The sequence below is a fragment of the Pipistrellus kuhlii genome, unplaced genomic scaffold (genome assembly GCF_014108245.1).
Source record: "Pipistrellus kuhlii isolate mPipKuh1 unplaced genomic scaffold, mPipKuh1.p scaffold_m20_p_13, whole genome shotgun sequence".
Classification (NCBI taxonomy): domain Eukaryota; kingdom Metazoa; phylum Chordata; class Mammalia; order Chiroptera; family Vespertilionidae; genus Pipistrellus; species Pipistrellus kuhlii.
In genome coordinates this window covers 15,155,806-15,183,399 of record NW_023425438.1, presented here as the reverse complement: position 1 = coordinate 15,183,399, position 27,594 = coordinate 15,155,806, and the positions used below count along the sequence as shown (strand labels likewise).

Below are 27,594 nucleotides of genomic sequence, written 5' to 3'. Positions count from 1 at the left end.
AAGGCCAGGCCGAGGAGATTTAGTTCAGCAACTCAATGGCCATAAAGCCTGGCCGGCCTGTGGGTAGCAGGTAGCATGAGGCCTGACCTCATGCAGCTTACTGTCCAGAGGGGAGACCACATCCTTTCCTAAAAGTTCCATTGGACCTTCTCCTCCTAAACCAGCTCTTGGCCAAAGGAAAGTCATGGGCGCTAAGGCGAGGATTACCGGAGCCATTCACCCTGGCGAGGATGGCATGAGCCTGTTTGATTTAGATCAGGATCCGAACAACAGGGGAGGGGCAAGGCAGATGTTGGGGAGACATCTATCTACAGGGCCACTGATATATCAGCACAAGCAACATAAAAGTGCGGCTTTTCACCCCACAAAAGCATAAAGCGTAGCCCAAGGCTAAGAGATTTTTTTCAAATTCTCCATTTTCCAGCTTCTCTTCTTGGAGCAAATTATAAAAGCTGGCCAAGCTTTAATGCGGAGAACACTGTATAAAAGCCTTTCTTTCAATGAGATGTGATAGAGGAGCCCATTTAGTATATCAGAGCTCACAGTGAGTGAATGTTGCATCAAGAACTCTTAGAATTGCCGAAACCGGTTTGGCTCAATGGATAGAGCGTCGGCCTGCAGACTCAAGGGTCCCGGGTTCGATTCCGGTCAAGGGCATGTACCTGGGTTGCGGTCACCTCCCCAGTAGGGGGTGTGCAAGAGGCAGCTGATTGATGTTACTCTCTCATCGATGTTTCTGACTCTCTATCCCTCTCCCTTCTTCTCTGTAAAGAAGTCAATAAAATATATATATTTTTTTAAAAAGAACTCTTAGAATGAAAATGTGTTTAGTTCCCACCCCCACCCCACTAATGAGGTTAAAATTCATACCCGGAGTCTCGAATAATGATAATAACTGGGGCATTTCCTTTGATAATCTCCCTTTCCTGCTGGTCACGCACTGCTGACACGGCTCTCCCTCCTAGGTGGCTGAATTAGTAAAGGAATTGCGCTGCGAGCTTGACCAGCTCCTCCAGGACAAGATCAAGAACCCGAGCATGGACCTGTGCACGTGCCCACGAGGGTCCCGCATCATCAGCACCATCGTGAAGCTCGTCACCACACAGTAGAGGCCCGTCCTAGGAGGGTGCCTGCTACTCACCTGCTTCCTGTTCACCTGGGACACAGCAGCAGCAGCTTCTACCTCGAACTCAAGCTCCGGGCGGGGCCGGCCCTGACGCAGGAGCCCAGGGCCTGCGCTGCCCAGGCTGCTGAGGCTCCGCACTCCCTTAGGGAACTGGTCCTGACCGCGTTTTTCTCACAGCGGTGGGCGCTCCCAGCACAATTGGAGTGTCGTGGTAAGACAGTCTATAGACCACCTGCCTGTCTTTTTCCCTGCAACGGTCCTAGAATGAATGAAATGCGCCCGATAGCACACAAGTGAATGTGTATTCCGTCTTAATCTGCATATTCTTCTTCTGCTTTTTACTGGGGTGAGATAGGGGCATGAGGAGAGATACTGATTGTTATTTCTATCATACAGGCTCAACTGAGAGACCGTTAGAACAGAGAAGAAAAAAAAATCATGTGAGCAAGAAAGATTAAAATTTCACTTTAGGCTATTGGCTACAGACTAAACTTGATTTGTGAGGGATTTTTTATTTTTACTCATTCAAGGTAAGCCTTAAAAAAACAAACTTAATTGTTATTAAAATGCAAGCTGGTCTTATCCATAACACTCTAATTCTTAAAAGCAGAACAGTCTGGGTGTCTTTACTCTCCTGTAGGTTTTCCGTTTAGAAATGACTCTCTTCTGAACTCTACCCGGATCTCAGCCACATTTCACATTACCCAAAAGGAATTTTAATGGTATTCTCAGAGCAACGTCGACGTGGTTGAGAGAGAAAGGGTTGCCATGCCAGTATCAGATTTACAACCATAAAAATACCTTCCATGAGACTGCTTATTTCAGCCACCTCTTAGGTTAATGGGGCACTGGCATTTTATATATTTTTCCTGGGCATTTATCAGCATGGCCCAGAAGAACCCAAAAAAACTGGGTGGGAAAATATTCCCATGTTTGTCTAGCCTTCAGGTTTCATACCATAGCTAATATTCAAAAAATCAAGAAAATCCACCCAGCCGAAACCGGTTTGGCTCAGTGGATAGAACGTCGGCCTGCGAACTGAAAGGTCCCAGCTTCAATTCCCGTCAAGGGCATGTACCTTGGTTGCGGACACATCCCCAGCAGGGGGTGTGCAAGAGGCAGCTGATTGATGTTTCTAACTCTCCGTCCCTCACTCTTCCTCTCTGTAAAAAATCAAAGTATATTTTTAAAAAACAGAAACCACCTGAATGGTGTTCCCTTTTTCAGATTTTATTTTAGTTAAATAAGCCTCTTAGACTGTCTAAGTTGATCATTATGAGGCATATTTAAGCATCAGTGCACGTAAGCATAGTGCAGACAATATCCAAGCCCTGACTCGCTATTGAAACCAGGCTCAGATGACAAAGATGATTAGGCTTGAACACTTAGGAAAAATGAAGGCAAAAACTGCACTGAGCCTCTAAAAAAGTTTTTAAAAGCCGTTTTGATTTTTGGTGCTATCGTGGAGTCACGCTGCCCTCGCTAGAGTGGTGGGGACTGGTGACACGTTTGCAGCAGAGCACACAGCTGGGAGAGCTGACAGCAAAACTCCCCATTCCAAGTGCTGAGGAGTGGCTCCCCTCGGGAAGCTGTTCTTGGGCTGGCTACTTGCAGCCACATACAAATGCACAAACCCTATCCTTCATAGATGACCCGGATGTGAAAAGGTTTGAGACACCTTGAATAAGGAAATCCTCAGCCCAAAACTCTTAAAATTATGAACTATGAGATAAGATTACTCCTTTGTGATTGAAGGTCAAAATGCAGGAGAGTATTTCACATGGCCTGGATTTCGAAGCCCCAACAAAGTGATCAGCACGTAGTGTTCATGTTATTAAGAACTCTGTGGATGTTTTCTTAAATATTTGTTTTACTCTTACTGGATTCTAGTTAGGGAATTGTATTAATAAAATACTTGCTACAAAATTAGTCTGCACTACTGTTTTGTACTATGTCTAGCCGAGAAGTTCTTAGAAAATTAGAAGAGCTAAACATTCTTACAGAGGTGGTCAAAGGTTGACAAAGCGGCCAGGACCGGTTTGGCTCAATGGATAGAGCGTCGGCTTGGGGACTGAAGGGTCCCGGGTTCGATTCCGGTCAAGGGCATGTACCTTGGTTGCGGGCATATCCCCAGTAGGGGGTGTGCAAGAGGCAGCTGATCGATGACTCTCTCTCATCGATGTTTCTAGCTCTCTCTCTCCTTTCCTCTCTGTACAAAATCAATAAAATATATTAAAAAAAAAAAAAAAAAAAAAAAGGTTGACAAAGCATTAGCTCTGTCTTCCTCCTGGAGCTCATCTCTGGTTAGAGCGCACCTCTCTGTCAAGGGCACCTACCTGGGTTGCAGGTTCAGTTCTGGCACCAGTGGGGGGGGATGCGGGAAGCAATCAATCAATGTATTTCTCCACATTGATGAGTTTTCCCTCTCTTTCCTCCTCTCTCTCAAAATGGAAAATATCCTCAGGTGAAGAATAACAACAAAAAAGAATTTGAGAAAATTCTATGTACAAATAAGAAAAGCCATGCACATATGGGTAGAGATATCTTTTAAAATATCCTACCGCTAAAAACAAAAACAAGGTCCACCATTAAATTTTGATTTTTAAAACACTTATTTTGAAAATGTGAAAATAAGTTAAATTGTGCCTGTTGAAGATATGACATACGTGACACTAAAACTGCTAACACTTTCCACTTGAAACTTGGGTTCTCACACTTAGGCCCACATTAAAATGTTTAAAATATACACACACACACACACCCTTACCTTATCTTTGTGTTATCTTAAAAGAGTCCAACCTAGTAGACTTTGGCCAATATACTAAAACACAAATAGGACTAAAAAGGAGTATATAGTTCTCTAGGTGAATGACTATAAAAAGTTTACATTTAACATCAAGCCTTATAATAGTAACCCTTCTATAGTTTGAACTGGGGAAATCATTATAAGTAAGATTACCAGATCAAATGTCAAAAGTTGTGTTACGTTCTTTAGGAGACAGATGTCTTTGCAAATCAGGGGCCATGCTGTCCAATGGGCAGCAAGGGACTAGCTGCATGAGGAGGAAACAAATCCAGATTATAGGCCCAGCACAAAACAATCCAGTTTTATGTTTCTGTTCATGCTACCCTTCTGTCTCTGAAACTCACCGGTGTACTGCCCCATGTAAACTCCAGCTGTCCCCATTTCTAGCCCATAAACCTTTATTCTGTCCTTTTGTACAGTAAGCCTGGCTAAGACTGGACTAATTGAAGCATGTAATCTGATTAGTCAACAAGAGGCCAGTTGTTCCGTTTATAACTAATGTGTGCTATTGCCTGTCTAGTTTTGAAACCATATTGGGTCCACAGAAATTCTTCCCACATTTATACTAATAGTTTCACTATAACCACCTTAAACAGGTGCCATGTGCCCGTCACCCTGGGAACTCAGGATACAAAGATAAGCAGGGACACAGGAAAGACAGGGTAACAATAAAGTGTGCTTGAGTAAATCCAATCAGGAACATAATAACCCCCTGCCAGAGCCTCTGAAGGTTCTAAAAAGACTGATGTGTGGAACCTAATGAACAAAACAAACTGATGAACAAAATAAATCCAGAGACTTAGAAGCATGGAACTCTAGAATCTCAGAGGGAAGGCAGGGAAGGGTGGCTGGATGGGAAGAGATCAACCGAAGATTTTGTATGCATATATGTATACAAATTGTCCATGGATTCAGACAGTAGGGTGAGGAAGGCCTGATTTTTTTTTTTTTTTGGGGGGGGGGGGAGACATATGTGATACTTTCAACAATAAAGATTTTTTTTAAAAAAGACTGGAGAGCCGAAACCGGTTTGGCTCAATGGATAGAGCGTCGGCTTGGGGACTGAAAGGTCCCAGGTTCGATTCCGGTCAGGGGCATGTGCCTTGGTTGCGGGCATATCCCCTGTGGGGGGTGTGCAAGAGGCGGCTGATCGATGACTCTCTCTCATCGATGTTTCTAACTCTCTGTCTCTCTCCTTTCCCTGTGCAAAATCAATAAAATATATTTTAAGAAAAAAAATAATAAAAATAAAAAAAAATAAAAAGACTGGAGAGAAAACCAAGATGTGGCATAGGTAAACACCTGAACTGCTGCCTCGCACAACTTCAAAATTCCAACTAAAAGACAAAACAGACATCATCCAGAACCACAGGAAGCCTGGCTGAGTGGAAATTCTACAACGAGAAGGGAAGAAAAAAGCACAGAGACTGGAAGGTAGAGGTAGGGAGGAGCGGATGCGCGGAGAGGGCTGGCAACTGAATGTGCGGCTGTCTTTTTCAAGTGAGAGGGAGAGGGGGTGCAGGAAGAGACTAGACAAAAATTGTCCGCCTATGGATGAGCACAATGGGGGTTAAGGGCAGAGGGTGGGGTGGGAACCAGGTAGAAGGGAGCTATGGGGGAGGGAGGGGGAAGAGGAACAATTGTAATAATATGAACAATAAAGATTTATTGAAATGGGAGGGAAAAGACTAAATGAATATGTAGAAATTAAAAAGGTACTGCCTGGCTGGTGTGGTTCAGTGGTTTAAGTGTCGACCTATGAACCAGATCATTGATTCCTGGTCAGGACACATGCCTGGGTTGCAGGCTGGATCCCCAGTATGGGGCCTGCAGGAGGCAGCCAATGAGTCACTCTCATCATTGATGTTTCTATCTCTTCTTCTCCCTATCTGAAATCAATAAATATATATATTTTTAAATGTTTTAGCAAATGAAGGTAGGAAGCTGGATTTGTCCCAGGGGCCCACATTTTGTTCACCCCCTGTCCTAGGGAGTCAGGGTCTTGGAGTTCTAATCTGACCCTGCAGTCATTCTAGACAGGCCCATGGAAAGACCCCAAACTAATAACCCGAGCTGCCTTTCCCAGCCAGTCCTGGCGCTGCCTGGCTCCCGTGAAGCACACTGCCTCCGCCCCCTCAGGAAGCCTACCCTGAGGAACTGCGGGTGAAGGAACTGAGTTGAATTCAGCTGCAGGCGACCTGTCACATTTACCTTTTCCCTCAGAGATATTAACTTGCTCTCACTTTAAAGGCTTTGAGGGTTATATGGTTTGTGTGTTAAGATATTTACCATTAGTCAAAACTTCGAAGTTTCAAGCAGTTTCATTATTACACACACACACACACCAAAAAAAAAATTTTAGACCGACACACATAGTTAGTGCAAAGGACTTAATGCATTTTATGTTCAACATGTTGCATTTTTCCAAATACACCTCTTGCAGGTATAAGCTCCATCAGAAGGACTTACAAGCCTAATGTCCCTGTGCTAATTTTGTTGCATGTGATGTTATCCTTGCAACAGTACACTTATTAGCATTCATAATCCACGTCTTTAATTTTAAAAAATTAAAACACACACACACACACACACACACACACACACACACACACAATGTGTGCCTTTAAAGTCCTGTAGTATGACGGCCTTAACATTCAAGACATTTTATGAAGAAAAAATATTAGTCTTATTTCAGTGCACCCATAGTTCTTGGCTTCTCATTGGGAAGCTGCAAGATGTCCTTGAACAAGATCCTGAACACGGGACAGAATAATCTCATTCGAGCTGCTACAGTTTTCTGGACCATAAGGTGGGTCTATAGTCAGGACCCCAGCCACACAGAGGGTCCCTGGCGAATCTCCCTGTTCAGTGACCGGGATGTGGTTCTTCTCAAGCCATTTCCTCAGGCTGTTCCTTCTGTTTTCCAGATCCTCCAGGCTGAATGCCTGACAGTCTCCAGAGGCAAACAAATGCATCAGCTTCTCTCTTACTCCTTGGTCCCCTTCGCTCACAGTCTCAACAGTCTGCACGGCGTGTCCCATAATCCCGGTCACAGACATGCTGCCATCTTCAAGGAAGTTCACGAGGACAATACTTCGGAGAAAAAGTAAGTTCAGAGAAGATTTGCAAAAGAAAAACCTAAAGGCCCTTAAAACTGTGGAAGAAGCAATGGAATAGGAGGCATCAACCCCAGCAAGTCATTAGAATAATAGGGAATGCTCTTCTCACCACCAGATGTTTCCACTTGCTCAGTAAGCATTCTCTGAGGGTCCTAAGCATCTAAACTTTTGTCCAGCCTAAAGCACTCATTGTGAAAGGCAGTGAAAGCATTACTTGGAGTTACAATAAAATGTAGTAGGAAATGTCTCACCCCGTTGGCGTGGCTCTGTGGTTGAGCATCCACCTATGAACCAGGAGGTCACTGTTCGATCCTGACAGGGCACATGGGTTGCAGGCTCGATCCCGTGTGGGGCGTGCAGGAGGCAATGATCGATGATTCTCTCATCATTTCTGTCTCTCTATACCTCTCCCTTCTTCTCTGAAATCAATAATATATATATATATATATATATATATATATATATATATATATATATTTAAATGTCTCATTGCTAGGAAATTGGTTGGTCTGACAAGGTAATCCATAGGTAGAGCTGCATTTATATTCAAAGACAATAAAAAAAAGTTTTAAGCAGGTATTTTTAAAAATATATTTTATTGATTTTTTTACAGAGAGGAAAGGAGAGGAATAGAGTTAGAAACACCAATCATCAAAAAAACAAACAAAAAATACCACCAATCAGCTGCCTCCTGCACACGCCCTACCCCTACTGGGAATGTGCCCGAAACCAAGGTTGACCGGAATCGAACCTGCGACCCTTCAGTCCGCAGCCGATGCCCTATCCACTGAGCCAAACCAGTCAGGGCGACAATAAAATTATTATATGGGAATAATAAGCCTTTCATTATCCGCTTTCTGAGTCTGTATATGAGAAGCAGCACAAAGGGGCGTCATGATTTCAGGGAAGCAGGACCCATACTCACTTGGCAGAGACGGGGTCTGTGGTTAAAACCCATCCTCTATAGTCCTTCTCACTTGCTGTCACTCTGACTTCTTTGTAAGTGTAATCGTGCCACTCTAAGGGGCCTCTCTTCGTCCATTCATTCACGGCTGCCATCTGGCGAGATCTAAAAGCACCACCAATTCGGGTTAATATCCGTTCCACCCCAGCAAATCCCTAATCTCCACCGCCTAGAGGTAAAGAAAACCTGTCATTTGCCTCCAGTTCCATATCAGAAAAACAGTTATAACACAGAATTTACCATTCGGCCTGAAAGCGGGGCCCAGTGTCCACCCCCATCCCGGTCCAGATGGCCGCCGCGCGGGCTCTGAAGGCCGGTCTGTGGATGCTCAAACCCTTCCACTCTGCTCTCCTTCCCCCAGAGGAGTCCACTCCACACCACTTTGAGCCAAGAACTGGAAAGGGAAACTCAGCTCTGCACCCACTCGCTCCTGGGCTGTCTGCAGGATCTCCCCGGCCGATGGGTCCCAACGTCCTCTTAAAGTTTGTTTGGAGGCCGCATAAACGAGCTGACTTCTTGGCCTCTCCTGCAGCCGCGTGGCACTTAAAGCCGTCCTCAAACCAGGTGGTCCTCAAAGTTTGATCCTCGAAAACGAGAAGAAAAAAAACAAAAACAAAAACAAAAAACCGCTTAAAATCGCTGGCAGCGCCCAGTACTCGGCAACCACGTTAAGAGGAAGAAGTTTCTCCCCGAGCCGAGCCCGCCGGGGTCCAGCATGCTTTGCTCCATGTCGTCACTTCCTGCCCCCAGAATTCTCTGTTTTGTAGTCCTCGGCTGTAATCAAACCCAGAGGTCTGAGAGCCGCGGCCGGGAGGGAGTGCTGAAGGCTGGATGCAGGGTGTGGGCAGGGACTGAGATTTTTTTGTGCAACAATAATAAGCCTTCTTGTTCGCTAGGGCCACCCCTCTCCACTGCCACGATGGACATTTCTAAAAGAAAACTCGAAAGAGGAAAACGCTCGTGCCAGATCCCCGTTGATAGTAGAAATGGAATGCCACTGTTGCCATGGATTCAAAGCACATGAACCCTCCAGGTAAATCCTAAAGCTCTGGAAGCGTGAGGTGAAAGTGCCTTGGACAAAAGCGACAGAGCCCAGGCATTTCTTGTTTGCTCTGTGTAAGGCAATTTTAAGGTGCCTGCTCCTTTGGGATGTGTCTTGCTATTGGGTCCAGTCCTGCAGGAAGTGCAGAAGCTGGTAAGAAAAGCACGGGGTCTGATTGAATTCCACCTGACCAAAAACTCGCTATAAACGCCTCCACCCACAAGTGGAAAAGTGCAAAAAGACTAGTTCCAACCACAGGTTTCTGGTCGCCTACCTAGTTGGCTCCCGGTTGGCTCCTGAAAATGATACAAGGTGAACACTCAAGGAGACTTAGAAAAGCTGGATTAGAGGACTATTAAACCACTGCGTAGCCCAGCCACGTGGCTCAGTCGTTGAGCTAGACTTATGAACCAGGAGATCACGGTTTGACTCCCATCAGGGCACAAGCCCAGAATGTGGACTGGATCCCCAGTAAGGGGGCGTGCAGGAGGCAGCTAATCAATTATTCTTTCTCATCATTGATGTTTCTATCTCTTTCTCCCTCTCCTTTTCTCTCTGAAATCAATAAGAATATATTTTTTTAAATACACACAGTGTAGAAAACATTGAAAATTAACCAGCTTGACTTAAGTTACCCCTTTTAAAGTGATGAGACAGCAATTTCTTTTCCTTCTCTCCATTATTCCATTAGTCTCCTAACTAAAGGCTCATTCTCAGCATCCTTGATGCAAATCACTGATGCAAATTCTCCCTAACACAAGTTCTCAGTAGGGAGAACTGTTAGTCTGTAGTGACTGAGATGAGATGGTACATGTCCTTTCCCAGCACACCCTTCCCCCGTGGTCCACCTGATGTGTCCCTCATACCATTTGCCCATTTTCTCTCATTCTCTCCTTTTCTCCCTCTCTTCCCAGTCCCTCTCCCTCCATCTCCTTCCTAAGGTCTGTCTCCCCCTCAAACCTTCACACAAACACTTAATCCCTTCTTCTGCCAATACCAAAATGGCTTATTTTAGATTTTGGAGTATATTTATTTTCATTTTGGCAAGAGATATTTCTTGCCCAGTCGGGTGTGACTCAGTGGTTGAGCCTCGACCCAGGAACCGAGATATCACTGGTTTGATTCCCAGTCAGGGCATATGCCCACGTTGCAGGCTCAGTCCCCAGTGTGGTTTATGCAGAAGGCAGCTGATAAATGATTCTCTCTCATTAATGATGTTTCTCTCCCCTTCTTTTACTTCCTCCCTGAAATCAATAAAAATATATTTTAAAAAAAGAAATATTTCTGCTGAAACCAGTTTGGCTCAGTGGATAGAGCGTCGGTCTGCGGACTGAAGGGTCCCGGGTTCGATTCCGGTCAAGGGCATGTGCATTGCTTGTGGGCACATCCCCAGTTGGAGGTATGCAGGAGGCAGCTGGTCGATGTTTCTCTCTCATCGATGTTTCTAGCTCTCTATCCCTTTTCTTACCTCTCTGTAAAAAAAAAAAAAAAAAATCAATAGAATATATTTTTTTTAAGAAATATTTCTTAAAGAAAAGTTTCCTAAATGCCTTGATAAGTTTAAAAATTGTCAATGGTCTTTATTGTTCACTGTTCTTTATCATGGTGCAAAGATAAACCTGACCTGCCAGGCCTGAACTATCAAAAATTTCAATCCAGTGTTGGGTGGTCTTAAAAGTAGGTAAAAAATGAAGTGGGAATGGGTTGGCAATTTACCATATTTTTCATGCAAGGTACGGGCAGAAAAAAGTAACTCCAGTCATTTTGGCCCAAGACTTATTGATGATTTAGCTTTTTATTTATTCAACAAGTAGAACCTATTAGAAATGTCTGTTTGTTGTTGTTGTTAATCTTTACCCAAGGATATTTTTCCCATTGATTTTTAGAGAGAGTGGAAGGGAGAAGGAAAGGGAGAGAGAGAAACTTCAATGTGAGAGACACATCAAATGGTTGCCTCTACATGAGGCAGGGGATCAAACCTGCAACCCAGGTATGTGTCCTTGACCGAAAATTGAACCTCAACCCTTTGGTAGGTAAGTCAGAGGTCTAACCACTGAGCCACCGGCTAGGGCTACAATGGGTTCTTCTGAGGCAGTTTAATTGGGTTCCTGTGCACCACTATCTACTCATACCAGCTTTAGGGCTTTGGAAGTCATTTGCCTTCTTAGATTTCTTACCTATAAGCAAAATGTGGGATTAGGTGGCCCAATATCCTCTCAGCTCTAAATTTTCATGAATAAGACACACATGGTCCTTCAAAAGCCCTGCAAACCCTCTAATGGCAAGGGCCATGTTTGTTTTGTTTACTACCATATATCCTACATCTAGACTCTAGATTCTAGAGCATTGCCCAGTATTAGCAGGAGGTGCCCAGTTTGAATTAAATTCTTATTTCTTAATCAGTTATATGGCACCTAATATATGCCAGGCATTATTTTAATAACCTTAAAACATGAACTCATTTTATGAGTGAATAAACCAAAAGAGAATGTGAAAAATCTGAGTGATTCAATGACACAATGAAATTGGTATGTTAGAATGACACTGAGAAATTGGATGTGGGTGAAAATAGGGAAGTATGGAGCATATACAGCATGAAACTATGTAAAATGTAGCCTTTTTACTCAACAAAGCAGTGGTATTATTAGGTGTGTGTGTGGGGGGAGGGATTCCAGAACCACTTTTCAGTTGGAACTCCAGTTTACGGGAGGCAGTATCTCCAGATAAATTCATTATCAGGCCTCCCCAACCTTGCCCGGAGGGGAGATTTTATAACCCCAGAGAGGGAAGGTTATTTTCCCCTGTCGGTAGAATGAAGATAGGACTTTCCTAGGATGACTGTGCTTTGAACAGGCTTTGTGAATTCTAAAATACTAAACAAATGTACCCTATGGAAGTTTAGGACACGGCTACTTCATACATTGCCTGCAAATACGCCCAGAGAATATCGTTATGGCTAAAAGCCAGTGCCATCTTTTTTCTTTTTTAATATATTCTATTGATTTTCCACAGAGAGGAAGGAAGAGGGATAGAGAGCTAGAAACATCGATGAGAGAGAAACATCGACCAGCTGCCTCCTACACACCCCCTACTGGGGATGTGCCCGCAACCAATGCACATGCCCTTGACCGGAATCGAACCTGGGACCTTTCAGTCCGCAGGCCGACACTCTATCCACTGAGCCACACCGGTTTGTGCCGGTGCCATCTTTTTTCATTTATTTCCTCTTATTCAATGAGGTAAACAATCTCAGTAGCAATAATATAGATTTTACATAATTTTATTTTGATTTGGAGGGGGAAAAAAGTGGGATTAACTGTTTTTATTTTTCCCTGTAATTGTCTTGGGATAATAAAAGGATATCTAGCCCTAGCCGTTTGGCTCAGCGGATAGTGTGTTAGCCTGTGGACCAAAGGGCCCCAGGTTCCATTCCCAATCGAGGACACCGGCCTATGGCGCAGGCTCCTCCCTGGCCCGCGCCCTGGTCAGGGGGACTCCATGCAGGAGGCAACCAGTTGATGTGTTTCTCTCACTTCGATGTTTTCTCTTTTTCTTCCCCTCTCCTCCACTTTCTCTAAAAATCAATGAGAAAATGTCCTCAGTGAGAATTAAAAAAAAAAGGGGGGGGGGGTATCCACTACTGAGTTCCTAAAATTATAAAGAAATTTAACACTGCAGATATTAAACCTGGGCCAGTTCAAGGCCAGAACCTAGACTGTGGCTAGCAATTTCACCAAAGAAATGTCAATGAATAGATTTCCTGTTAGATCTGCAGTCTTTTCCAAGTGATTCCTTATTCTCATTGTTGCCTTGTCACCCTCTGATATTATTTTGTACCCTGCTCCTCAGGGGTGATCGGGGCAGCTGCTGCTGCTTGGACCCGCTGGTGGCACCGGCTCCAATCGTGCCCTCAGCGGGTGCAAGTGGGGCTGGTGCTGACCGCTCATGGGAGCAGTGGTGGTGGTGGGGGGAGGGGGCTGCCAGCAGACAGGGGACTGAGGTTTGCAGCAGAAGGGGCCGGGTGGGGGCACAGAAGATGGGCCAAGACCCGCCCCTGTGCCCACCACAGCCTCACGGCCCACAGTTCCCTTCAAGGTGCACTGGGCCCTTAGCCTTTTATAATGCACATCATTTGCCTTTTCTTTCTCAGTAATGTACATCACTCCATTTGCCAGTGTAAGGTATTCCATTTTATAGGTATGGAGAGGAGGAAAGAGGGAAAGGGAATTTCTTGTTACATCAGATTCTTAGTAGCTGTCTCTTCTTGGATTTCTCCCACAAAGGAATTATTTTCCTGCCTGTTAATTATCTTGCTGACTGTAGATACTTCACTCACAGTAAACAAAACTACACTTTGTATTCTAAATCACTTTGCTTTAGCTATTTGTTGAAGAGCTATATGAGTCTTAAACTGTAAGCGGGCTTCCATGGAATAGTCTTTGTAGTTCTTTATGTTGTCCAGGTTTTTCACGGCACTGCTATAATCTCCTTTCAGATAGTGCAGAACCCCCAGCTCGTAGTAAGTGTACGGCACCAAATAGTGGTCATATTTTAGCAATTTCTCCTTTTGGATGACACGACTGAAGTACTGCTCAGCCACCACGTATTTGCCCAAGTGTTTCAGGCAGAGACCCTTCAGTAAACTTAGCAAACATAGGTCATCCGTGCCATACTCTTTATTTGGTCTTTCTCGTAAAAGTTCTTCTCCTCGGTTAATTATTGCAAGCCAGCATGAAATCAGGTGTAGTCTTTTGCTCATGACTTGGAAACCACTCCAGGCATACATGAATTCCAGGACGGGCTGTGCCAGAAACCAGCCTTTAGTACTGCCATAGCGCTGACCCTTCTCAGCAATGAACTTCTCTATGGGCACAGACGTGCCTAAAAGTTTGATTCTCTGGCTCTCCACACTTAAGAAGAGAGAGTTCATGTCCTTGCTTTCTGTCTTAGCAAACCCAGGAGGAAGCAGAGCCAGCAGCATGGCTTTGCTGTATGAATACACTGCCTTGGACCACTTGCTGTCTTGAAGCAGCACATCAGCATAGCGGTAGGCCTCCTTCCAATCCTGCACAAAAATGTGGCACCACATGAGTTCCCAGTAACAGATGTGGTCAAGTTGCTTCCATTCGTTCTGAATAAAAATGCACTCCTGCAATGCTAACTGCGCATTCTCAAATTTCCCTTTCAGCATGCTTATGCGTGCATGAAAAAATTTGAATATGACACACTTTGGAAATTTCTGGAGATAAGTTAGGAAGAGATGGTCTATGGGATAACAGTGAATTGTTTCAATATCGAAAGCTACGCAGGCATAGCTGTAATAGAACAGCAGAGTCAGAATACTTAAGACATTATTGATATGGGATTCAGAGGCACTCTCATGAAGCAGAGTCAAGGCTACCTGTTTATCACCATGATATCCAACAACGTTGAGTAACTTCAGTGTCTTTGGTGGCATGAGGGACAATATCAAATTGAATGCTCCGAGTCCGAATTTTACGCCTCCAACCAGGTGTCTAGAGGTTTTGCTTTGGTTGGTGGGTATCTGTGTTAATATTTGTTGACAGTCTTTGTAGATTTGGTAACTTAACCCGATGTTGATCCCACTTTTAAGAAAGCCAAGCATGCTGTCATCCTGGATAAAGGTCACAGCAGATTTCAAGATCAGGCACTCTGCATAGCAGACTTCAGCGTGCAGCTCCTCTTCTTTGATAGCCTTTATGCCCTGCTTACTCACTAGACGAGAGAAACTAGTCATCCTGCCTTTCCTTCGGAAGCTGTTACAAGTTTTCAACGCTTCTTTGGCTGCAGTCATTCCAATGTCTATATCCTGCGGGTCAAAAGTCAAGATGGCTTTCACCACCATGAGGATGCTGTTGACTAGAGCATGGTAGATGCTGTTTTTTGACCACGGGTAAATGAGATTTATGGCATCTGAGAATCTGTTATTGAGAAACAAATACAACCCAGTGGTGCATTCTTCCAGGGAAGATACTAGATCCATTGTTGTTGCCGCAGGGATAATTTCAAAGGCGTCTTCATACGTGTCGTCCTTGTCATTTTCTTCTTTCCATAAAGGAAATGATGTAATGGCATCGTTCTTATAATTGTCTCTTTTGCTTAGAATACGTGACATATTCGCTTTCTCACTCTAGAGGTGAGAGATATTTGGCTGCAGTGATGAAGCTTCTGTTCTGATTGGGTCACTTCTTCCACAACCTGACGTGTTGGTATTATAATGGAGGCAAACAAACTTAAGAGCTGTAGGTGTAGCATTAGGATATTCTCATCTAGATCAGACAAACGGGGGAAAAAGATAACATTAGTTACCTCGAAGATCTATTGTATTTCTGAAAAATTCAAATCATTTGAAATGTACTAAAAAAAAAACACAAAAGAACCCTACACACGTTTTTTAACAACATTGTGAAGTAAATCCTTTGTAAACAGATGAGTTATTTTTTAAAATATATTTTTATTTATTTCAGAAAGAGAGGGAGAGATAGAAACATCAATGATTAGAGAAAACCATTGATTGGTTGCTCCCTGCGCACCCTCCACTGCAACCCAGGCATGTGCCATAACAGGAATCAAACCATGACCTCCTGGTTCATAGGTCGACGCTCAACCACAGAGCCATGCAGGTCTCTTGTTAAGACACCAAGGTGGCCAAGTTCCTTTCATGAATATTCTTTCTTTAGAGAGAAACAACATAAATGATTAGTTGAAGGCTTGATAGTTTTACAATTTCCCACTTTTTAATGCAATCAGGCATTCCTCAGAAAGCCTCACTTTCCCTTGATTTTTATAAAATCACCCTATTGGTTGATATTTGTGTTAGCAGGTACTCCTGCATCCCATTTTCCTTCTGCCTAGTTTCACTCTTTGATGTTGGACAAAGCACTAGCTTTCTTTAACTGTTTCCCCTCACCCCCCCCCCCACTTCAATAATGATTATGGTCCAGTACTTAGCTAATGAGAAATTAATTTCTTTATACATTACAAAAATATATATATAAATTTGCCTATAATAATTTTTCCTTCCCAGAATTCTTAACTGCATTCTAGAAGAAAAAGAAGATTAGGAAATGTGGGGGGTGGGGAGGGAAAGAAAGTTGTAGCTGAACATAGCTTGACCTTCAGTACATCCATACTCAGCATATAACATACATAAATATACATTAAAAGACTAGTGTTTGTAACTACAGACTATTTCATTATATTGACAATTGGTACATGTGCAAAAGGTCTAAACTATATTTTCCTGTTTTAAGGTTTTTCACATCCAAGCTAAAATGGTGCCAATGACTTAAAAGTGAAACTAAAATGGAGAAGAAAATAAGATACTGTTTCTTGAATGCTCCCCTGTAAATACTGGTCTAGGAAATGCAGATAAAATGTGAAAACTGCTGTAAAAGGATTAAGAAATCCCACCCCCCCCAAAGCTAATATTATCCATGTTTAACAACTGTAATGTGTTAAGAGCTACTTAATATTTCATATTAAAAAATATTAGAATATTTGTTGAATTGAATTAGTAAGTAGCTTTCACATTCAAATTGAACCTGGGAATGTGGTTTTAATTAACACAGAATCCTAGAGGCAAAAATGTAGGTGAAACTGATTTAAAAAGAACCAGCAGGAATAGAAGTACTCTTTACCATAAAACCTCCCTGATTTAGATTAACATTTAGTGAAAAGAGTTGGTTTGCATGTTCGTAGAACAAGAGTGTTTAGTATAAAAATGTACAGAAGTAGTGTACAGTATTATTTATTTTTTTAAATGCAATTGATTTTAAGGAGAGAAAGGGAGGGAGGGAAAAGAGGGGAGGGGGGGAAGAGAGAGAGAGAGAGAGAGAGAGAGAGAGAGAGAGAGAGAGAGAGAGAGAGAGATCTCAATGTGAGAGATCAGCTGCCTCCCATACACACCCCAGGCATGGAGCTTACAACCTGGGCATGTACCCTGACCTGGATTCCAACCAGCGAACCTTCGGTGCATAGGATGACTTTCAATCAACCGAGCCATCCCGGCCAGTACTAATGTGTTTTTCATGGCACCTATGTTAGCAAAGCCCAGACTAGAGCTGGCCCTCTTGTAATAGAGGTAAATAATATGTAATTGGCTTATCAAAGTGCCTGTCTCCAAGACAGCAGGCAAGTCAGCCAGGGTTTACCCCTTTTTCTTCTTTTGTGCTTGAAAGCAGTTTGCTGTAAGTTAGAAAATTGCTTCTTTTCATGTTGTTAGCATTATTATTTGCCTAGAAATTATCTTTTATACAGTAGACTTTTTATTCAGAGCCAAAAATATTTATTGAGGCCTGTTAGGAGCTATATAACATAATTATCTTTTCCATCCAAGTACTAACCAGACCTATCCCTTCTTAACTCCTGAGGTCAAACCAGATCTCAGACTTTCAGAGGGGTATGGCCAGTGACTAGTAAGTACTCTCTTCCCATAAGTTATTTATGTTTTGTCCAACAGCAATTTTCATAAATTCTTAATAGGAGGAAGTTGAATTAGGCTTTATAAAACTGATACTATATCTTTCAGGGAGGATGTAAAAATATTTTTATCATTTAATTCTTTTAAGACAAACCCTGATAAGTAGATGACAACAAAGAATAACAAGGTTAATAGAGAACAAATATAACATACTGCATAGAACTGATAGGGGCTCAGAGGGAATGGTGGGGTACCTGTAATATTCATAGACATTATTAATCAAGTCTGTCCTGTGTTGGTCAGAGACAGTAGACCCTGACTGGTTGCCGGGTCAGGATGCTAGATCGCCTCTGGGAGTTTGCCTCAGGAATGCTGGCTATTCTCCGATTCCGGGAAATGGCTAAGCTGTTTTTTGTTTTTGTTCTTTTTTTTTTTTTTTTTTTTAATGTTTTTATTTATCTCCTTTTTATTTATCTCAAAGAGGGAGAGATAGAAACATCAATGATAAGAGAATCATTGATCTGCTGCCTCCTGCATGCCCCCTACTGGGGGGTCGAACCCATAACCCAGGGCATGTGCCCTTGACAGAATAGAACCTGGGACCCTTCAGTCTGCAGGCCGATGCCCTATCCATTGAGCTAAACCAGCTAGGGCTAAGCTGGTTTGACGTCGTAAAAAGATTAACTACCTTGTTATTGGACTCTTGAGATACTGGAAGCAGACACACTGATCACATGCCCCACAGCCCTTATCCTGCTATCCCCTCCCCACTGTGCTTAGCTTTGCTTTCTCACCCCTATGTAAGCAGCCAACTGGCAGGAGATGTTAGAGCAGTTTTTCAGGTACCAAGCGCACTGCTCTCTCCTATAGCTGGCAGTTCAAATAAACACTCATGAAAAACTCAACCTTGTCTCTGCTCATTGGCTAAGTGGCAAGAGGAAGTAACAGGTTTGCTGTGTCTGGTACCAGAATTTCTATTTTCTTGCTAGAATTCTTGAGACAGATTAATTTTTTCCGTAATTTGATAAATCTGAAAAAAAATATGTATAAATTCATGCCATTACCAGGAGAGAATCCATATTTTATTCACCTGAATAAAGGCTTATTCAATTAAGCCTCTCTCCTATACTCTGTATCCAACATCTATATACACCAAGTGAAGATAAAGCAGATTAAAAAACAAGTACAAATACTTAAGGAATTGCTCTTTTATGTGGAACATTTCCAACTTGTGTATCCCAATTATTTATGGTGCAATGTCTTTTTTTGGTGGATGGTAAAAAAAAAAAAAAGTTAAATCTGTATTTGTAGAGTTGGTGTCTGGTAAATGCAATGTGTAAAATCAAAACTGGATTTTAAGCGATTCTAACGAAATGAAAAGGTTTCCATTTCTTTGCTGTGGCTTAAGCAGCAAGAGGCTGCTACTGAAAGACTTGCCCTGGGTGTGGCGCAGTTGGTTAAGCATCCTCCCATACACCAGGAGGTCACCAGTTCGATTCCCATGCCCGGGTTGCAGGAACAATCCCCAATAGGGGCTTGCAGGAGGCAGCCTGTGGATGTTTCTCTCATTGATGTTTCTATCTCTCCCTTCCTCTCTCTGAAATCAATAAAAACATTTTTTTCTAAAAATCCTTAGGAACTGAGTCTTTAGTGGATGTGTTACCCAACACACACACACACACACACACACACACACCTAGAGGGGAAGCACAAATCAATTGTGTTTCAAATGCAAACAAATGCAAATAATGTCAGAATTGCCACAAACCACTAGCCTGAACGTAACTGGTGGCTTTAAGAGTTAGGGTTTTGCCCCTACCCGTGTGGTTCAGTGGTTGAGTGTTGACCAAGGGTCACGGTAGGATTCCCATCAGAGCGCCAGCGGGGGTTGAGGGCTCCATCCCCAGTAGGGGGCGTGCAGGAAGCAACCAATCAATGATTCTCATCATTTGTGTTTCTATCTCTCTCCCTCCCTGAAATTAATAAAAATGTTTTCTAAAAAAAAAAAAAAAAAAAAAAAAGGATTTAGTGTTTTGTCACAATTTCATTATAAAACACACACGCGCGCGCGCGCGCGCGCGCACACACACACACACACACACACACACACACACACACACGAGATAACTATTCCTTTGTCCCCAGACCCCAAGAAGTCAGAGCGTGTTGGTGAACATGGGTAGTTGGTTCTTAAGGGATTAAGAGATTTTTAGGGTGGGTAAGCAGGGCGGGATGCCCAGGGGCTTCATCCCTTTTGAGGCCTACAGTGTAGAGACCGCTACTCAGAATAGCGGGTTCCTGGAATTCTCACCGTGGCCGAACTCCCAGTTACCTCTGACGAGCCCCCAAGATCACTGAACATTAGCCTAGGCCAGGTCCCCGCAGCAGAACGGCGGCGGCGGCGGCGGCGGCTGCAACACCGGCCTTTCGCAGGCCGGCCTAATGCACCTGCAATAACATCGCCAGCGCCGAGGGTCCCCGGAGTGGGCGGGAATCGAAGGGGAAAAGGAGAGGGGAAAGGGGGCGGGGAGGGAAATGAGGAAGGTACAGGAAAAGGGGGGGGAAGGATGGGGCGGGGACACCGCTTGGGAAAGGCCGAGGGTTTTACTGGCGAGATTCTGGCGTTCCCATGGAAACGCATCCCTCCGCTTGTGATTGGCCCCTGACGCTCCTCAGTCCCCGCCCTCTTCGCGCGCCGCCGCTCCGGCGTAGTTTCCGCCCAGCTCCTTTGTGCCGCGCGGAACGCGGAGACGACGCATGCGCAGAGCAGCCCGGCCGCCGCGTATATAAGCCGGAACCCAGGCGCTTCCTCGTAGTGCCGCTGGGACCGTTGGCGCGGACAGGGCTCTGCAGCTCCTTTTTGTGTGTGTGTGTGTGTGTCACTCGTGTCCTGGGCTCTGCGAGCTGAACGAGCCTCGCTCGCGGGCCAGTCATGTCGCGCTACGGGCGGTACGGAGGAGGTAAGCGGGGCTAGGGGCCCGGCGAGGGGACGGGATCGCGGGGGCTGCGAGGACCGGCGAGGCCACGGGGCTGGCGCGGCGGTTGGGAGACGGTTATTCCGCGTGCGTAATGGCGGCCTCGGCGCACGCCGTACGGAGCCGGAGCAGCGGGGGCGGGATGATGAGGGGAGGGCGGGTGTCGGTCTGGTCTGGGTCAAGTTCTAGGTCCGTTCTTGGGGCCCTTCCCGCCTCGCGCCCCGGCCCCTCAGCCAGGCGCACGGCCGCCGCTTCGCTGCTGCCCTTCGAGCCGCCGGCCGTCTCTGCCCCCCGCCCTCCCCCCGCCCTCGGCTGCCATTTTGCGCACAATCACGAGCGTGCACGGTGGCGCATTTCCCCGCCGCTTTCCCGCCACTTTATAGCGGGGAGCCTCTGGCCGCGGCCATCGGGGTCCCCGCGGGCGGTCGGAGCCCGGACACGCCCGGCGGCTCGGAGCCGCGCTGCCTCGTGCCGCGGCCGGCCGGCCGGGCTGCGGACGGGGACGGGGACTCCGCTTAGCCGCCGGGCGGCCGGCCGGCCGGTTTCTTTTCTCTCGTCGCTCTCTCGGGCGGGGCAGGGAGCTGGCGTCTCGGGCGAGCCCGCGCCCGGGGCGGTTACCGCGGAGGACGGAGCCGGTGCGGCCCTGCTCCCCGGTCCGGCCCTCCCGGGGCCCGCCCGCCGCCCGGGTCCGCGCGCTCCGGGCCCCGAGGCCGCCGGGACCCCGGGGGCGGGCCCGGGCGGGACCGCCTGGCGCTCGGAATACCCTGCCACGCTCGTCTGCTCCCGTGTTTTCCCACCATGTTAGAACGTTAGGAGCCTTGTCACACGCCTGATCTCCGCGGGCATTCACCGACTCGGCCGGTTTTGAAGCCCCGTTCGGTTCAGCACAAAATGCGCCGCTGTGCACAGAATCTTAAGGGGGCGCGAAAGAATCCATTCAAACTCTCGGGTCAAATGTTTGCATAACGTGCGTTGTTCTTCTGTCTGCCTTCTTTTAAAACAGAAACCAAGGTGTATGTCGGTAACCTGGGAACTGGTGCTGGCAAAGGCGAGCTAGAAAGGGCTTTCAGTTATTATGGCCCCTTAAGGACGGTGTGGATCGCGAGAAATCCTCCGGGATTTGCCTTTGTGGAATTTGAAGATCCTAGAGATGCAGAAGATGCAGTTCGAGGCCTGGATGGCAAGTAAGTGAGATGCCAGTCAGGAAACCTGCTGGATAGTATGCTGGGCTGGGGGATGAGGTAGGCGCTGGGCTGGGGTTGTGTGGTCTAGAGGAACTTGCACATTTGATCTGCTTAAGGAAGGGAGTAGAGGTGGCCTGCAAAGGGCTACAAAGATAGCGGAAGCCTGTGAAAGCAGAGGGATGGAAAGTTCTAAATCCAGAGGTCGTATGTGTGTGTTTTTAGCATTAGAATTTTGTTGCTTCTGTTTTACAGGGTGATTTGTGGTTCCCGAGTGAGGGTTGAACTATCCACAGGCATGCCTCGGAGATCTCGTTTGGATAGGCCACCTGCCCGACGTCCCTTTGATCCAAATGATAGATGCTATGAGTGTGGTGAAAAGGGACATTATGCTTATGATTGTCATCGCTATAGCCGACGACGGAGAAGCAGGTATTTATTTTAAAGAAATGGTTGGTGTACTGGTTAATCAAGTAATTCTTTTATTAGCAAGGCAGAAACTAATATTTTTATATAAATTTGTATGTTAATTGTACAGGTGTATTTTTACAATTTTTTTGTTTAATTAAACAAATGTTAATATATTAATAATCAACCTGGTCAAAACCTTTCAGGTTTCTTCGTTTGAGTCAGTCGCCTTGATTCAGAATGTCACGAGCCTTATGATATGCTGAGGCGCCTTGCAAATCCGACAATTAAGATCCTCCTAGACCTTGAGGTGATCAGCATAAGAGGCCAGATCCCCTCGAGTCATCTACACCTAGCTTCACCTTATTCTTTAAAGGGCAGAAAATTTGAGTCGGTGATCGCCGTAACAGTAAATTTGGCTTACAATTGGGGCCCCCTCCGGTTTAGAAAGAGGAACAACAGATTGACCACATTTCCAACTAGAAAAATCTTCTTGCGTCAATCAAGCCTCACCTGGCTCATTTGGCTGTCAGTTTGATCGTCGTTAGATTGAAGAAAACATCTAGATGCAGCGATCGGCTATAGATACTTCTAGATCGTCTAGATCTACTAGACCATGGGCCAAAGAGGGTCGACCTGCAAACTTGCAAGGTTTATTTTAAATACACATTACAGTGCTTTATATTATGTAATTCTAAGATGTAATTCAGCTTTTAACAAATCTTTTTTTAGGTAGTTTAAAAAAAAAAAAACTGGACAACTAATAGGCCCAGAATTTATTTCCAAATGAGATAGTAAATTTAAATAGTTTGAGACTTGATTTCAGCAGAGGGACACAAACTACAAATACGAGTTGCCATCTAACATTTTGTTATTTTTCCCAACTTGAAAAATAGGTCACGGTCTAGATCACATTCGAGATCCAGAGGTAGACGATATTCTCGCTCAAGGAGCAGGAGCAGGGGGAGGAGGTAAGAGATCTTTAATGCAAGTTTTAGCAAGCAATAAAAGACTTTAATCGGAGATGGACCTAAACCTCTTTGATTTAATTTTTAGATCGAGATCAGCATCTCCTCGAAGATCAAGATCTGTATCTCTTCGCAGATCACGATCCGCTTCACTCAGACGATCTAGATCTGGTTCTATAAAAGGATCGAGGTATTTCCAGTATGTACCATTTTTACCCCCGCTTATTTTTATTTGGGTTGTCACGTCTTAATGACAAAAGTAGAGTGTCTTAAGGACATAATTTGGCATGATGGGGGTGAATTTAAGACCTTAGAAAGTTTAGGGGAAATAGTAGTTTACATATGGGTGAGCATGGCTTGTTTAGCCAGACACTGAAATTAAGAGGGTAGAAATCAAACTAGGAACTTCACCTCTTTTTACTTCCTTTGAAAAAGACCTGTAAAGGTGATAGAAATGAATAATGTCTATAAAATAAGGAGTTGACAGTATTACAGATGATGATGAGTCTCCTAGGTAGGTAATGCCATTGGGAGATACTGTTTTATAAATCTTTAAATGCAGAGATTCTAAAACTTGTGGTCCATTTGCAAAAGCTCTGGACCCCCTCTCTAGACAAATGAATTTAATTTGATTGTTGGATCTCATATCAATCTTAAATGAAAACCATCTACTTGTCTCTTGGATACTTAACTGACAGTCTAGCTCATTGGGTATGGTAGAAGCAAATAATTAAAATAGTTATTTATTTGATATTAGACCTTGTTGAAAATGTGACAATTTGTTCAATCTTAGACTGATAAAAGGCAAGAGTGGCATCTTGCTCAATTTAGTCTTTGTTCCAAGTGTGCCTAATGTGCTCAGAAGGTGTTTAAGGAAATTACTAGTGTGGGCTAATTGGTGTAATTTTTGTTTTTAAGATCACGGTCAAGATCCAGATCCAGATCCAGATCTATTTCACGACCAAGAAGCAGGTAAGGGTGAAAAGTTGAATAATGCTCTTGTGGTTATATGGCACCAATATCCAAAGAGTTCAAAGTGTTTTGAATTGTTCAGGCTTCAAGTGTTAGCCCTAAACCTAGATGTTGAGTGGGAACCTAATACCTTGTTAATGAACTAAATTTTAGAACTTCATTTGTACATGCCTTTTCTGGATGATTTCCTGGACAAGGGAATGGCAAGATATAGTGAGAAAGCAGTTTGTAATTTTGCTGTTAATACGCCCTTGTTAGAACTAATAGGTGCATGGAGAAGCATTCTGAGATAGGTGAGCATCCTGAGATAGGCAGATGAATCATAAAAGCAGTTCATTTTATGAAGATTAGTTGGAAGATGAGCTTTTGCTAGCAAAATCTGATGGGCTTTTTTTTTTCTTTTTTTTTCTTTTTTTTCCTTCCAGTTTAATTGCAGCCTCATGTTTTAATTTTAGGACATTTTGGGGGTTCATTTCATGGTATTGTGACTGTAAGAAAGGGATTGGTTAGTACTTTCTCTTAATAGAATTTCTCATGTTTTGACAGCCGATCAAAGTCCAGATCTCCAACTCCAAAAAGAAGGTAAGCTACATAATTTGTTGTCAAATTTTAACTGTCAGATGTGGCCTCTGCAGGATTTGTTTGCTTCCTGCCTACTTTGCAGGCTTTGATTTTGAGCTCTTTGGAAAATTGGTACTATATATATATATATATATATATATATGTAAAAATATTAAATACTAAGTTTCTTAAAGGATTGCTTTTCCCGTTTCATTATCACCTTATACTTTATTGGAAATATTTAGTCATAAAGTGTTAGACGATCAATATGTGTTTAGTCTTGTGAACCCTTAATTGTATAATTTCATGTTAAGACACATGCTTTCCCCACACATAGGAGACAGTAATAGGTAAAAAGGAAATGAAGAAAAATTTGTAGGTTGAAATCTTGAAGCTAAACTATTATCCATGTAGTTGCTACTTAATAACCCTCCCAAAGAAAAAAAAACCCCCAAATTCAAATAGTTAGCAAGGATGCTAATCTTAAACAGGGACAAATGACTTGTATATAAATCTTTTTCAGAGAAAGGAAGGGAGAGTGATAGAAACATAAATGAGAGAGAACACCAATCAGCTACCTCCTGCATGCCCCTTACTGAGCTTCATACCTGCAACCTGGACATGTCCCCTATCAGGGAATGGAACATGACCTCCTATTTCATGGGTTGCCACTCCACACGCTGGCCAGGCTATTTATGATTTTTAGATCTCTGCTACAGAAATTTAACTTCTTTTGGCCACCTCTGAATTTATTGAAACATGTTCGAGTGCGTTTCAGTGAACACTAATGGGTTCCAAACCTGATGCTTTTCTTTTCAGTCGTTCCCCATCAGGAAGTCCAAGAAGAAGTGCAAGTCCGGAAAGAGCGGACTGAAGTTCTCACGTTCACCTTTTAGGGAAAAGTTATTTTGTTTACATTATTATAAGGGATTTGTGATGTTTGTAAAATGTAACCTAGGGAGATTATTTCAACCATCTAATCAAAATGGATCTGGATTATTACTCTGTAAATTCACAGCAGTAAGATAATATAAATTTTTGTTGAATGTATTAACATCTTATGGTTTGCAAATGTGAGTTTTTATTTGGCACATTTAAATAAAATGTTTCTAACTAGATTTTTGATCTGTGTTCAGTATTCATACTTAAGCTTCAGTAGTCAATCTTGATATCAACCATATAAGTACAGACAGACATTCAAAGTTTAATGGTGTGATGCCTTCAACGTCATTAGCTGTAGTTATTTATACACTTGGAAAATTCCCTTTTACCTGTAGAGGTTTGGTTAAGATAAGAACTCAAATCCTTCTTAATAGCATGAATGCATCATCACAAGTCCCTGAATTAATTGGAGTTATATATTATCAGGCTAATGATATTGACCTGTTAAGCAAGAGAAACCTGATTTGCCTATAAATAAGCGTGATAACTAAACCAAGAGTTTATTAAAGGAGTAATTGGACTCAATGCTCGAGGAACTGGATTATTTTTTAAAGCTATTTTTAAGTACAGTGACAGGTTTTCAGGCTATTTGATGGGATAATGTCAACTTATTGTAGAAAGTTCTCAGTGTTACTTGAGACAATTTTATAACATTTTTGCATGTTTGAGGAATTGTCTAAATTTGGGACAAAACATGTAAACCAGCTTTGCAAAATTTTCCAGACACTTCTCAATCCCTACAAATGGATTGCCTTATTTTGAGCAGAGATATGTTCATTCTAAGCTAGATCTTTTCAGTTCCCAACCACCAACATAACTATCTTATTTTGCCAGGCTGGTGCAAAGTGATTAAGGATGTCAATCAGAAATGTTCATGGGACACAGTTTTGTAAATCTCACCTATATTAGCAATACCTTATGTAGTTTTTGGTAGCATCAGGTAGACCTGAGACTATTATAGCCAGTAGGTTATTTAGACTAAATGTCTTTTGTAGGGCAGTAACAATTATTTGAGTTTCCTGGTCAAGCTTTTCCCAGGTATTCTCTAGCTTTGGTACGCGCGCGTACACACACACACACACACACACACACACACACAAAGTGCAAAATGATGAATGCTGGTGGCACAGGTATCTGCCCTTGTCCATTTCTTTATGTTGAACAAAGTTATTGGATAGCATTGCAATGTGGGAATACTGCTCTGCCTCCAATTATTTGGTCTGAATGATCACTAGTATGTTGGGAGTTGGGTACATTGTTTTTGGAATTTTAAAAACTGGCTGAATTATGGTTGGTATAAAGCTGTAATTGGTAGGCTTATTTGTTGCACTTGGTCGGCTTTAACTGTTCTGTATTATATAAAGATAAATTTTCTCAAAAATAAATGTGCGGAAAACAAATAATCATACTCAATTTTTGGAAGTGGGAGTTTTGAGCCAAGAATAGGAGTCATTTCTGTAGCTTTTGGACAGATTATTAGTGTCCAAGTTATTAGTATGAGGGAAAAGATAGTGTAGGAGGGGTGGGGGCAAAAGTGGTTTTAAGAAACGAGCACAGAAAGTTCCATTCTTAGGGGAAGGGAAACATGGCAATTATCAACAGAGCCAAATATCAACAGTACGATTCAAGTTTTGTGGTTTTTTTAAAAATATTTTTTACTGATTTTTTTTTTTTTTTTTACAGAGAGGGATAGAGAGAAACATCGACGAGAGAGAATCATCTATCAGCTGCCTCCTGCACACCCCCCACTGGGGATGTGCCCACAACCAAGGTACATGCCCCTGACTAATCAAACCCGGGACCCTTCAGCCTGCAGACCGACGCTCTATCCACTGAGCCAAACTGGTTTTGGCTGAAGTTTTTTTTTGAGAGCCAAATTTTTTAAAGTTCTAATGCCGCTTCTTCAAAATAGACTCTCCCAGGCCGTGGTAGTTTATGGAAGAGCCACACTTCAAGGGGCCAAAGAGCCACATATGGCTCGGGAGCCTCAGTTTGCCGACCACAGATCTAGGTGAACACCTTTCATACCATTGACTACAACTACCATGTTTCCCGGAAAATAAGACATCCTCCGAAAATAAGACCTA

General features: G+C 43.6%; 4 protein-coding genes across 16 annotated transcripts in view; 2 read left to right on the top strand and 2 right to left on the bottom strand.

The window, feature by feature from the left end:
- The window catches only part of DHX57 (DExH-box helicase 57), a 45,703-nt gene extending 43,719 nt beyond the window's left edge, over positions 1-1,984 (top strand). For 3 of the 4 annotated variants that reach the window (XM_045580659.1, XM_045580658.1, XM_036435071.2), the window contains exon 24: positions 966-1,984. In XM_045580659.1, the coding sequence (XP_045436615.1) occupies positions 966-1,109 (144 nt within the window). In that variant the 3' untranslated portion in view covers positions 1,110-1,984. The remainder of the gene's footprint in view (positions 1-965) is intronic. The other variant, XR_004987390.2, reaches the window with a different exon arrangement.
- Positions 1,985-6,312: 4,328 nt separating this feature from the next.
- Positions 6,313-8,725, bottom strand: GEMIN6 (gem nuclear organelle associated protein 6). Of its 5 annotated transcripts, none has more exons than XM_036435096.2 (3): positions 8,643-8,725; positions 7,977-8,120; positions 6,313-7,025 (listed from the first exon to the last, which is right to left on the bottom strand). In XM_036435096.2, exons 2-3 carry the CDS (start codon positions 8,108-8,110, stop codon positions 6,650-6,652), a joined length of 510 nt encoding a protein of 169 aa, XP_036290989.1. In that variant the 5' UTR covers positions 8,111-8,120; positions 8,643-8,725; the 3' UTR covers positions 6,313-6,649. The 5 variants fall into 5 exon arrangements, with proteins under 5 accessions (XP_036290989.1, XP_036290987.1, XP_036290986.1 ...); XM_036435094.2 differs by having other exon boundaries at positions 7,977-8,182; positions 8,643-8,660; XM_036435093.2 differs by lacking the exon at positions 8,643-8,725 and adding an exon at positions 8,440-8,633 and having other exon boundaries at positions 7,977-8,184.
- A 4,412-nt stretch (positions 8,726-13,137) lies between these two features.
- Positions 13,138-20,231, bottom strand: LOC118717257 (tetratricopeptide repeat protein 39B-like). Of its 2 annotated transcripts, none has more exons than XM_036435085.2 (2): positions 19,812-20,231; positions 13,138-15,347 (listed from the first exon to the last, which is right to left on the bottom strand). In XM_036435085.2, exon 2 carries the CDS (start codon positions 15,191-15,193, stop codon positions 13,424-13,426), a length of 1,770 nt encoding a protein of 589 aa, XP_036290978.1. In that variant the 5' UTR covers positions 15,194-15,347; positions 19,812-20,231; the 3' UTR covers positions 13,138-13,423. The 2 variants fall into 2 exon arrangements, with proteins under 2 accessions (XP_036290978.1, XP_036290977.1); XM_036435084.2 differs by having other exon boundaries at positions 19,833-20,231.
- A 55-nt stretch (positions 20,232-20,286) lies between these two features.
- Positions 20,287-26,563, top strand: SRSF7 (serine and arginine rich splicing factor 7). 5 transcript variants are annotated; one of them, XR_006741401.1, is made up of 8 exons: positions 20,287-20,460; positions 21,479-21,659; positions 21,912-22,088; positions 22,961-23,035; positions 23,121-23,231; positions 23,951-24,004; positions 24,551-24,710; positions 24,741-24,903. XR_006741401.1 is itself a non-coding variant. In XM_036435090.1 (8 exons), exons 1-8 carry the CDS (start codon positions 20,433-20,435, stop codon positions 25,437-25,439), a joined length of 708 nt encoding a protein of 235 aa, XP_036290983.1. In that variant the 5' UTR covers positions 20,287-20,432; the 3' UTR covers positions 25,440-26,563. The 5 variants fall into 5 exon arrangements, 4 of the variants coding, with proteins under 4 accessions (XP_036290983.1, XP_036290982.1, XP_036290985.1 ...); XM_036435090.1 differs by lacking the exon at positions 24,741-24,903 and adding an exon at positions 25,385-26,563 and having other exon boundaries at positions 23,121-23,222; positions 24,551-24,586; XM_036435089.1 differs by lacking the exon at positions 24,741-24,903 and adding an exon at positions 25,385-26,563 and having other exon boundaries at positions 24,551-24,586.
- The last annotated feature ends 1,031 nt before the right edge of the window (positions 26,564-27,594 follow it).